Source organism: Daphnia magna, linkage group LG6 (assembly GCF_020631705.1).
Source record: "Daphnia magna isolate NIES linkage group LG6, ASM2063170v1.1, whole genome shotgun sequence".
NCBI classification, from domain to species: domain Eukaryota; kingdom Metazoa; phylum Arthropoda; class Branchiopoda; order Diplostraca; family Daphniidae; genus Daphnia; species Daphnia magna.
In genome coordinates this window covers 8,398,105-8,409,306 of record NC_059187.1, presented here as the reverse complement: position 1 = coordinate 8,409,306, position 11,202 = coordinate 8,398,105, and the positions used below count along the sequence as shown (strand labels likewise).

The following is an 11,202-nucleotide window of genomic DNA, read 5'->3' as shown; positions in this document are numbered from 1 at the left end:
GGTGTGGCAACTCTGCGACAACTCAGGAAGAAAATCCAATGGTGAATTTAGCCGTTGTAGAAGAGTCTTGAATAAAATCATCCCAAACTTAATCATTTTTACATTACATTGGAGTGCGTCATGTCGAAAGCCGAGGCCATTCTAAAAATCGAACCTGAAAATGAGCTACGATTTCGAGGTAAATCCGGAAACTTGTGCAGACAAAATTATCATGTACTCTCCAAAGTTAAGCAACCTTTAAAGATTTCCAACGTGTCAAATCTCCGCCGCTTGCCTTGTTATTATCTACCTCTTGGAACGTTTTGAATAGTAGAAACAGAAAGCTGAATAGTGGAGGAAAACTAATACCTATCTTAGAAAACATAAATTCCACTGAGTAAATTTTGTTTGCTTTGTAATGCCAGAATGATTCAGTTCGTGCCTGGCTAGGAATAAAAATATATTGGTTTTTTACATGGCAAGAAGTTTCAAACATAACTGTTTTGTATTTCAGGACCATTCAAAGAGCCTGTCTCTGTGGTGATGAAGCTGTCCAACAATGTGGACAAGAAAGTTTGCTTCAAGGTGAAAACCACTGCTCCCAAACGATACTGTGTGAAACCAACCACAGGAGTCATAGGCCCAAAGGAAGCTGTCACAATTCTAGTCACTTTACAGCCATTTGATCCAAATGATCCTAATGAAAAGGGGAAGCACAAGTTTCAAGTGTTGTCTGTGCTGGCACCTGAAGGAGAATTTAACATTGAAACCTTGGTAATTTAGTTCATTTGCCTAAAGTTTGCACATCAAATGATTTTTTCATCAAATTTTCCTTTTTGTCCTTGTTTCAGTGGAAAGAAACTTCTTTGGAAATAAATCAATGATTGGAAACTCAAGTGTGTACTTGAAACACCAGATGAAGCTGGGACTGCTGCTGCTTCTGCAGCACCTACAGTAGCTGTGACAAATTCAGGTAGCCATCATGTTGCAATAAACAATAAAAGACATTCTTATGTTGGCAATTAATCTTATAGCTTCTGCTCCAGCACTCCCGGTTGCTGCTCCCGTTGCTGCTCCAGTTGTCAAGACTGAAGAAAAAACTTCAAAAGATGCCTCTATGCAAAAAGTATTTTGACATCTTATTGTATTGTCATTAAATTGTATCTACTAAGCTTTGTCATTATGCAGGTCAGCAACTTGGAATTGGAACTGCGCAAGGCTTCCGATGAGATTACCCGACTTAGAGAAGAGCTTAGTTCAGCAACGAGAGAAAATATTCAATTAAAAGTATGTCTAGTATTGGACGTGAGACGCATAGATCTTTTATTATTATTATTTTTCCTCACACCTTTACCATTTTTCTTTCGTAGGAAGAAGGATTGCGGCTAAGACGCAGTAATGTATCTTCCGGTACGGAATCAGCAGGTTTCAAGCCAGAGCAGCCTCCTCTCATGTATCGTCAACCTGGCCAGGATTCAGTAGCGACCGTCTCGTCTCCAAACGTCCTATATATTGTGGCTGCCCTTTTACTGGGTATCATAATTGCGAAGCTCTTCTTCTAAGAAAAGGAACAATACCGAGAGTTGGCATATTGGTATACTTTCTTCTACCCAACAGAATGGGAGTAGGGCTAATATATCTCTTCATTTCAAGTCTCCTTCATGTTTTCTGACGAAATTATTCTCCGCCTTGTTTTTTTCCTGTTTGTTTTTTCATACAGCGCTCTGCAAAGCATTCAACCGAGAAAAACTAGCCCATGAATTTTTCTTCGTGTAAACTAAATGATTGCGCAACTGCCCACACCCGAACAGCTCAGTTTTAAGTTTCCAGTTGTGCAGGAAGCTGTGGGTTTTTGCACGGGGCGCTGAGAAAGATAGCTAGTTAGTTGTTTCTCTCCCAAATTTTTGATAGTAGTTATGTAACAGTTGGCTTAGAGTTTAGTTATGCCCGTTCACACCTCCATCTCCTTTTGTATTTTTCTATTCCTTTCTCCTAAGAAGTCCACACAATCCCCTTACTGGAAAATATTACCTTGGTTCAACTATTTAACAGTTTTGGTTAAGCAGGCGTTCAATATATATAAACAATTATCCAAACTCGTGTTTTCTATAGTGGAAGTTTATCTTTCTCTTTTTTCCAACGTCCTTAATTTCTGTTCTCATTTATTGTGCCGTTTTGGGGATTGTCCAGCTTAAGAGAAGTTGTCGAAGTTCCAACGGTCGAGAAACAATTTTCTGTCCCTTGGAATTTTTTGCTATCCCTTTCCCTTTTATTTTCTGTAATAATTTCCAGTTTGCTGGAACCTTTGTTGGCATATTTGAACGAGATGAAAAAGAAAAAAAAAAACCTAGTTGTGCAGCAAGTGTCCCCGTATGATAATTCTTGTTTTCCTCCTCTCTGGGCCAATAAAGCTAAATAAAAAACCCAATAACCATGTAGCATTTTTTTATTAACATTATTTCGTGAGTTTCTTTGTGAACAACAGAACAAATTATAAAAAAACAAAAAAAAACGCAAATTTTAGGAACTGAGTTAGTCTTCTTCAGAACTATCACTTTCGTAATTATCAGCGAAACCAATACCAACGATTTTAAGTAAGTCCAACATCTTGGAAAGGAGTTTGACAGAAGACGACAGTAAACTAACTGATGACGACATTAGATCGACAAACTGTTGATGCAATTTTCCAATATCTTGGCACACTTTCCGTGTCATGTAAACATCGTCACCTTCCACAAGTTGGGTGCTTTCAACTGGCTCTTTTAATTTAATGAACAATGCACGCCAGACTGGATCTACAACGATGTTCCTCTTGATTAACGCTTTCCAAATTCTTTCGTTCTTCAAGATTTCGCACCATTCAGACGACACACTCTCAGCGTTCGATAGACTTTTGTAATCCAAATAGCTGAAAATGTGCTCGACGATGTGTGTTACTCCATTTCCGTTCAAGCGTCGGATGATATCACGATCTTCCACAAAGGTTGGTCCTAATTCACAATTTCCAATGGTAATGCAATACTTTTTTCCGACATTAAATTGACAAATATTTACTGGTGTTAGTCACTTTCCATTTCTTCAATGGCTGAAATTTTTTCCTCTCTTTCGAAATGCTTATCTTGCGTTTTTTGTTGCCTTTTAAGTCCATCTCTATCTAAATCCTTTCACAAGTAGAACTTTAAAACAAATGTTATATTCGCGAATTTCTGGGATTTTCTACGTAATTTCGAGAAGGCGAGACATTTTGGAAATGTATCGTCTGCTGAGTAAAAAATCACTGTAAATTGAAAAAAACAAAACAACTTACATGAATTATGCCCAAATATTCGAGATTTTAAAAGATTTTCAACAAGTAGCACCAAAGTGACGTATTTATAAATATGTTGTGGTTATGAAGCGAGTCACTTGAGATTCAAAAAGAAGTACTTTGGGCAAATGCACGTGTTGGTCGACTGCAGTCGAACGTAGGAGATGGGAGAGACAAGACACGACCCGGTGTCAGACTGGACTGGTGCTGGATTGTTGTATGGGACAGAAAAAGATCCAGCCACGAAAAAGAGAAGTAGTAAGTATAGAGAAAATTATGTTAATGACAGTTGACGAATTTGGTGAAAAAGAAAAACGAGAAAATTTTGTGCGACAAAGCTGGTGAGAGGATGGGGGTTGTTTTGCAGACAGAATGACGCCCTATGGCGAACACGTGATACAAACTTCCACGAATGTTGTGTCGTAGAATGTCGTCTACAAACTGCTACACGCTCTTAGATTTCTGTTATCGCTCCCCATTTCTTACAATCTTTTAAAAAGCCGTATCAGGGATTCGTTGGGAAAATTTGTTAAATATTTTAACATCATCATGACGTCGTAACTTAAGTATGTCAAGCCATCGTTTTTTTTTTCTGTAATAATTTTAAGAAACCGTTTTTCACAGGTCGTTTTCTACCATGGCTATAAAAGTCTTGTCGATAATTTTAAGTAATCGATACGATAATGTGCATTACTAGTAATTCAAGACAAAACATGATTTTCCCTTGTTGGGTTTGGGTGTTGCATAAAGTAAGTTGGTAAAAACCATTTGGAAGCAGTGAAATCATATTCTGCTACTGAAACAACTAAATAACACTGATACCTAACAATTCAGTATCTCATACAGGTCAGAAGTACACGCAGATATAATTGCTACCCGTAACATTGAATTTGACCATTCGTTTACGTTTAAAAAACCGCTTAGTCAGTATGGTTGCATACCGTACATTCCTGGGCATAAACTTTGGATTTCTTATTTGTCATCTTATCGTAACAAGCTTCTGCGCTTACTGTTTTATGACTCGGAGATGTGTGATAAAGGAAAAAAAAGATAAGGATTGCAACGTGTGCGTTGGCTATTCCATGACCCAATGACGTTTTATGATTTCAGTACCTCGTACGCTTTCCGATCCCACGAGTTGACTGTTTTCAAAGTCGACATTCGATCTTTAGTATTTTTCTTTAAATCGCATTTGAAGTTCGACTGAGAGATTCATAGGTTCAGATATTTCCTTACGTTTCCCATTTACTCAAAGACTTAAAGTGACTACGGCGTTTTCTAACATTTCTCGTTACAATATTTGACTCTTCGATCCAACAATTCCGCCCGTTGTCTTGGTGATTCCTATGCTGTCCACTTTAGTGTTTTGTTCGCACAAATATCTATCGCCTGTTCGTACCGGGGGAAAGCACATCGATGTCGTTGGTATTTTTGTAAAATTCTATAGGTTTTAAAACTAGTTTCTGACATGAAGCGGAATAAGCAACTATGTGAAGTGGTCGAAATACGAGATAATCAGGTATATATATTTTTGCTCGTACAGCGATCTAGTGTTTGCCAACTCAACGTGTCCTGGCGGTAAAAGGTTCAGGTAACAAGCATTTCCTTCAATATGGAATCGGAATTCCTTAATGAAATCGAAGACAAGCACGATCCGGTGAGAGGCCGAATCGAAAGGCAGAGTTCACGGGCCAATAAACAACCAACTAACAGTGCGATTGAAGTGTGTCTTTTAAGTAATTAATGCACCAGAATTATACAATGTTATTCTTTTGCCTTGTTGCAGGAACCTTTGGAACTCACCTCAATTCCTTTGGGGTTGATGGAAGATGACGATTCGCTTGTCAGGTCAATCGCTTCTGTTCGCCAGCGAAACGAAACCGAACGGATTTTCTTATCATCGCATAGGCCTTTAACAAATTCAAGGGCAAGTAACATTTCTGCAAATGGTCTGTCGGATATCCCCGAATTCTCTTCAACAAACGACCTGACTCCATTAAGCATTTCTACTTTCAAGGACGAGAAATCTCAGAGAATCATATGGTTGGATAACGCAAGTCTCATGGTAAGTTTAACTGACATCATTCTTATTGAATTGATCTTGATCGATGTCTTTCTTTTTCAGGCGATGAGTCTTGCACTCAGTAATATCTGGAGGTTACCAACATTTGTGTACTTTAATTATTCTGGTAAAATTATTTTACAGTCACATTGTGAACTGAAACAAGAATAATTTTAGTTATTGCAGGGGAAGCATTTATTGCCTATATAATACTGATGGTCCTTGTCGGGTTACCCTTATTTGTATTGGAGCTATCATTGGGTCAATTTGGACAAACTGGAGTCATCCAGTTATGGAGAGCTGCCCCTTTTTTCAAAGGTAAATAGGTTATGGTTGGTTTATGGTTCATGGTTAAATCCAATTTTTTAGTTTTGTCGGTAATCTCCACACCCTTGCATTACGACATACCTTTCTTCATTCAAAAAAAAAAAAAAAAAAAGGGAACAAGTGATGGCGTACGCATAGCCTTGACCAATAGAGATAAGGGTGTTTATGAAAAACGGGTGTTGTGTGAAAGAATGGAATTTATTTATTTATTCTTTTTCGCGCCAAATGAGACTTCGGTCTAAGAGGGAATCCAGGAATTTTTATTTAACCGTAATTGATCAACCATTTACTTTGTGTTCTTTCTTATAGGCATAGGTATTGCGCAGATGATGGCTGGTATTTATCAGGCTGGTTATTTTCCTACGCTTGCAACTGTAATTCATGGTTCATACGAAAATTTCCTTTTTTCTTGTGCTGAAATTATATTTATCTTTGTTAGTGGGCCTTTCAGTTTAGCATTGTTGGATTTAGCGGCTGGAGTGGGTGCGAATTACCTTCCAGTCAAAATCTCACCACTTGTTTGGTATAAAAAGTAAAGAGTGAATTTACTTATTTATTTTGCCTCAATTCAGATTTAACTTTTTAGTGTCAGGATCCTCGAAGTAGCAATTGTACTTCCTACGGGGTGATTTCTGAAGAAGAATTCTGTTTCGAGTAAGAATAATTGCTTGAGCATATGTTCCATTTGTTCGAGAAACCATTTCGTTCTTTGATAGGAACCGAGTCCTGTACAAATATGAAGAACAAATGAATTTTAAGATGCTGCCCATGCTTGCAGCTGTGTTAATAATAGTTGCACTAAGGTTCGTATTACATAAAAAATGCTTCATTTTATTTTGACACGGCGCAGCATAAGGATTAATTTTTGATAAACAGTATTTGTTTCGGAGACAAGGTGATGAAAATCATCCTATCGGTGTCAGGGATTGTCTCTGCTATTTTACTTGGTGTGGTGATGGCTTTAGCTTTATCTCACCCAAATAATTCACTCTCGAATGTAAACAACACTGCACAAAGGGGAATTAACTTGCTTGTCCCTCACGAGCCATGGGGCTTTGGACGTGGAGAGGTAACTGATCACCAATCGTCATATCTGTTCATTTTTGTGACTTATGTTTATGGATTGTACTTTAGGTTTGGTATGGCGCAATGGTACAAGTTTTATTTTCATTGGCGATAGGTTTCGGCACTCTACCTACGCTAACATCTTCTAGCTATTTCAGCAGAAACATTGTCCGGTATTTGAATTCTAACGTGCGTTCACCCTTCAGTGACGAGACATTTCGATTTCATTTTCTCCACTATTTAGAGATGGAATTTTAATATGGTTAATTAACCTATTCTTTGCCATCATCTCCGTAATTACGGCATTCGCATGGATTGGAATTTCTGGACTTGATGGAAAAGGATGTAGTCCAACCCAACGCCTTCATATACTCTGTGTACTATAACGTTTCCGATTCGTTATGGGCTGGTCTTGCTTTTGGACTCCTCCTTCTTGCTGGAATAAATAGCATGGTAACAATAAAAAAGCACGATTTCCTAACTTGCAAGAGCCATCATTAAAATCGAATTGTATTATTTGATTTATAGCTACCCCTGTCGTATGCAATTTTCCAAAATGTGTACGAGAATTTTCCACAACTCAAAGAACGCCATCGAAAGTTGACTTACTGCTTGCTGTTTTTGGCTATCTGGCTTATAAATGTTCCTGGCCTTATTCCGGTGCTTCGTTTTTATCCAGACATTCTTCTTAAATTGTCATACAATAACCGACAATTGTTTCCTTTTAGGCTGGAAATGAAATTTTAACGATGTGGGATCATTACGCAGCAGGAGGCACTGCACTTACTTGTTTAATTGTTCATTTAATTGGTTGGCTGTGGGTTTATGGTAAGATTGGCGTAAAAATTGATATCTCATTTTATTTAAAGATTCATTTCCAACAGGCAGAAAAAATGTGAAGAAGAATCTGGAATTTATGCTCAGCCGACCTATGAGCTTTGTTTGGAACGTATCGTGGAGCTATGTTACTATCGTTCTTCTTCTTGTAAGTTTGGTTCTAGCGTATTGCCGCTGGATAATTTTTAATTTTAATTACCGAATGAATTTCAGGTTGCAGAACTTTGGGGCTTCTTGGGTGTGCCGTTGGACGGAACTGTGGATTGTCAATATCCTATATGGTTGATAGCGACTGGGTGGTCTCTGTATTTTCTAGCTTTAGTGGTAGCGATCATCTTCATGATTAGAGTAGTGGTTCACGAGACCGAATACGAGCTGATAAAAAAGTTAGCCAATTCGATGAAACCTAAAAGAAACTGGGGCCCAGTTGATCCACTTCTTCATTTCCATTGGAAGAGATCTATTGAGCAAGAACCTGGGCCAGTGCCATATTCTTTGAATACTATTTCGCGGAGGGTGAAAGACGAAGTTCTAACACCAGATATCTCTAACAGCGATCAGAATGTCATTCCCAAAAGCCGGCGTCCGAGTATTACTATGGTTCGTATGCCTAACTATGCAAGGCACTACGATGAATTGGGCGTCACGATTGAATAGTAAAATCAAATTTTATAAATGTTTGGTTGTTTTTCATGTTGAAAGCTTTCAAAATTCTTGCTTACCTTGTTAAAACAAAATTTCGCGCCCTCAATACAAATTTATGGTTTGTACTTTCTCTGAATCTACATCAGATGGCGTTTTCTTCTAATTTTTTTGTTGTCGGCTGTAGACCTGACGCACGTAATCAGCGTTAAAGGCATTAGGTTTGCTTAATTTTACTAATTCACAATGGATCTCTCTGACGATTCTTCTCGAGGTTCTTCTTCGAAATCTAGCCAAAGCAAATCCCGAAGCGGAAGTGAAAAAAGTGCCAAGTCTAAAGCGAAATCATGCACAGTGACCAGAGAGCAGATAGAGCAGTTTTGTGCGGTTACAGGTATCAAATGAAACTCGAAATTCGTACAAAAAAAATTCTAAACTATATTTTTTCATAAAGGTAGCACAGAAGATGTTGCACAGACCTTGATTGAAGCCTGCAGGGGAAATCTTGAGAGGGCTGTTGACATGCATATGGAAGGACTTACAGAACATCCAAACACATCAGGTGCTCAGGAAGACTATGTCAGAGCTCCAATACCTCAGAAGCAAGAAGTCCTGGTAGAAGCTGGATATGAAGGATATGGATTTGGCTTCAAGGGGAAAAAGCGAATAGTTAAATCGGTTTTTGATTCCTTCCGCAACTTTGAAGTTGAAACAAGTAATGGTTAATTTGGTGATCAAATTATTCTGAATTATTGATTTAATTGATTTTGAAGAGTTGCAAGAATCTCGTCTGAGAGAAACTAATGGCCTGACATCATCCATTACTTCAGCCAGTTCTTCATCAGGTAAAAGGAGTTTGGAAGAACTCTTTCGACCACCCATAGATATGATGTTCAATGGAAATCTCCTCAATGTAAGCATCAATATATCTAGAGAAGATGAAAATTTCAGTGTGGTTTTATCAAATAACTTTTCGTGGTGTATTACAGGCCCGCGATACAGGCAAAACCTTAAAAAAGTGGATAATGGTCAACATTCAAAATGTATCTGAGTTTAGTTGTCAGATAATGAATCGCGATGTATGGTCTCAAAAGTCAATCAAAAATCTCGTTCGAGAGAACTTTCTATTCCTCCAGGTAACATCACCAACACACTCATTCCTTTAGCTATAAAACTTATGCTTTTTGTGATGCTTAGTTAATAACCATTCTTATAAAAGTTAAAGCAGTTTTTTTTTTTTTTATCAATCCATGCATAACTTTGGAATTTTATTTCAGTTGTATGTGGACAGTGAAGAGGGTCAGCGATATATGACTTTTTACAAGGTTAACCAATGGCCATATGTTGCCGTTTTGGATCCCAGAACTGGAGAGTTGATGGTTGAATGGAATTACGCCGAAACAAGTGCCTATGAAACGCTTATTGCAGAGTTTTTGGCAACCACTTCATGGGGAGATGAGGATAGATGCGTATCAGAGCCTAAAAAGAGACGAGTGGTAATAAGATTCTTGGTTCGCAGACATTTTTTATTTTTATTGGGTAATATTTATGGGTTATGCTCTTTTTAGGAAACCATTCTAGATGCCAGTGAAGATGATCAGTTACAAGCAGCAATTCGAGCCTCGTTAGCCGCTCAAAATCGTAAAACACTAGCATCAGACGATGAGTCTGTCAGTGATGAAGACGATGATCAACACACAAATTGGTTTGACTCTGAATCTGACAGCCGAGCTAGCGAACCTCGGAAAACTGAAGGTGTGGAACGAACCGAACTCGAGCCACAGCAACTGGAAAATCGTCTAGAAACAACAGATGACGACTGGAAAAGGCACTTGGGTCCCGAAGCAGACCCAATCTCATCAATTGTTTTTCGATTTCCAGACGGTTCTAAGGAACAAAAAACTCTTCCCTGCTCTTCTACCCTAATGGTAAGCACGACCACCATCAACCTTTTTTTTTTTTTCAATTATTTGCCTTTTATTAAAAAAGAAAGAAAAGAAAAAAGACTCAACAAATAGTTTCAAGCATGATGAGCTTAAGTATTCTTTTCCTAAATACCTGAAGTGAACCAAAAGCTTTGTTTTATTCTATTCCGGTAAGCCATTGTGTCAATTGAGACGAATCAGCCTACCGAATCAGATTTTTCAATCAGCATTCTTGAGCTCCAACTGTTTCGTTTTTCCTAAAACCTTGAAAGCATTTCAGCTCCTTTATTGTTCCATAACCTGAAATGTTACAGCATTCTAGTGCTGTGGTTTCATTACAATTTGCTTGTTTTAAAGCAAACACAGTCCCTACTTTTAACTTTTGAATTCCATTCTTAAATTTTGTTACTTTACTGATAAATTGCAGGCCTTAGTCAAGTATGCTGCCAGCAAAGGGTTTACACGTGATAAATTTGAACTAATGGCCAACTTCCCGAAACGGCTGCTCTTAACGATGGACAGTGAAATGACACTCAAAGATGCGGGCCTTTTCCCGCATGACACCATATTTGTTCAAGCCAGATGAGTGTTGGCAGGAAAAATCTGTGTGTGTGTGTGTGTGTGTCTGAGAGAACAGTGCATCAAACTACAAATTACATTCGTGCGTCTAAAGCTCAATGTTTCTCATCATTTTTTTCCCCTGAGCAATTTTTAAAAATTTTCCTTTTAACTTAATTTCTTTTTATCCTCGTCTACCTCGTGGACCCCAGGTGTGTCTTTCAGAGACAAGTTGAAAGAACACAATTTTAATCTCAAAGTGTCAAGTGGAAAACAAAAGCGCATTCAGTGGACATCATCGCGCGCCCAATTTTTGGGATCGTTCTAATAAATACACTGCATTTTTTTTCTCTCAAAACCTTTGGAGTTCGTATACTTTTGTTTATAGTTATCTCATTCAGGGGTCGTCGAGTGGAACGCGTGCTTCTCCAATTTCTCTACTCGTACCAAATTCCACGTTGCAACTTTATACACAAACTTAGTCATGCAAGGCGGTTATT

The 11,202-nt window shown here is 38.2% G+C and overlaps 4 protein-coding genes across 6 annotated transcripts; 3 read left to right on the top strand and 1 right to left on the bottom strand.

Annotated features, from left to right (window-relative positions):
* Nucleotides 1–35: 35 nt before the first annotated feature.
* LOC116925165 (vesicle-associated membrane protein/synaptobrevin-binding protein) lies at nt 36–2,417 on the top strand. The gene is given in 7 exon segments (XM_032931807.2): nt 36–178; nt 494–753; nt 831–854; nt 856–952; nt 1,014–1,105; nt 1,168–1,266; nt 1,350–2,417. Coding segments are annotated over 7 exon segments (822 nt in total). The 5' UTR covers nt 36–120; the 3' UTR covers nt 1,542–2,417.
* LOC116925167 lies at nt 2,408–3,635 on the bottom strand. Of its 3 annotated transcripts, none has more exons than XM_045175244.1 (3): nt 3,287–3,635; nt 3,034–3,155; nt 2,408–2,969 (listed from the first exon to the last, which is right to left on the bottom strand). In XM_045175244.1, exons 2-3 carry the CDS (start codon nt 3,125–3,127, stop codon nt 2,512–2,514), a joined length of 552 nt encoding a protein of 183 aa, XP_045031179.1. In that variant the 5' UTR covers nt 3,128–3,155; nt 3,287–3,635; the 3' UTR covers nt 2,408–2,511. The 3 variants fall into 3 exon arrangements, with proteins under 3 accessions (XP_045031179.1, XP_045031180.1, XP_032787704.2); XM_045175245.1 differs by having other exon boundaries at nt 3,034–3,140; XM_032931813.2 differs by having other exon boundaries at nt 3,034–3,133.
* Nucleotides 3,636–3,711: 76 nt separating this feature from the next.
* On the top strand, nt 3,712–8,352 carry LOC116925158 (sodium-dependent noradrenaline transporter). Its single transcript, XM_032931791.2, is given in 18 exon segments — nt 3,712–3,852; nt 3,911–4,805; nt 4,872–5,009; nt 5,073–5,351; nt 5,412–5,475; nt 5,535–5,666; nt 5,985–6,049; nt 6,115–6,198; nt 6,262–6,329; nt 6,392–6,478; nt 6,552–6,744; nt 6,810–6,913; nt 6,985–7,078; nt 7,080–7,193; nt 7,269–7,400; nt 7,469–7,568; nt 7,625–7,725; nt 7,791–8,352. Coding segments are annotated over 17 exon segments (2,250 nt in total). The 5' UTR covers nt 3,712–3,852; nt 3,911–4,754; the 3' UTR covers nt 8,235–8,352.
* A 33-nt stretch (nt 8,353–8,385) lies between these two features.
* Nucleotides 8,386–11,060, top strand: LOC116925160 (UBX domain-containing protein 7). The gene is made up of 7 exons (XM_032931801.2): nt 8,386–8,613; nt 8,674–8,934; nt 8,993–9,132; nt 9,209–9,355; nt 9,497–9,715; nt 9,788–10,147; nt 10,572–11,060. Exons 1-7 carry the CDS (start codon nt 8,466–8,468, stop codon nt 10,728–10,730), a joined length of 1,434 nt encoding a protein of 477 aa, XP_032787692.2. The 5' UTR covers nt 8,386–8,465; the 3' UTR covers nt 10,731–11,060.
* Nucleotides 11,061–11,202: the final 142 nt, after the last annotated feature.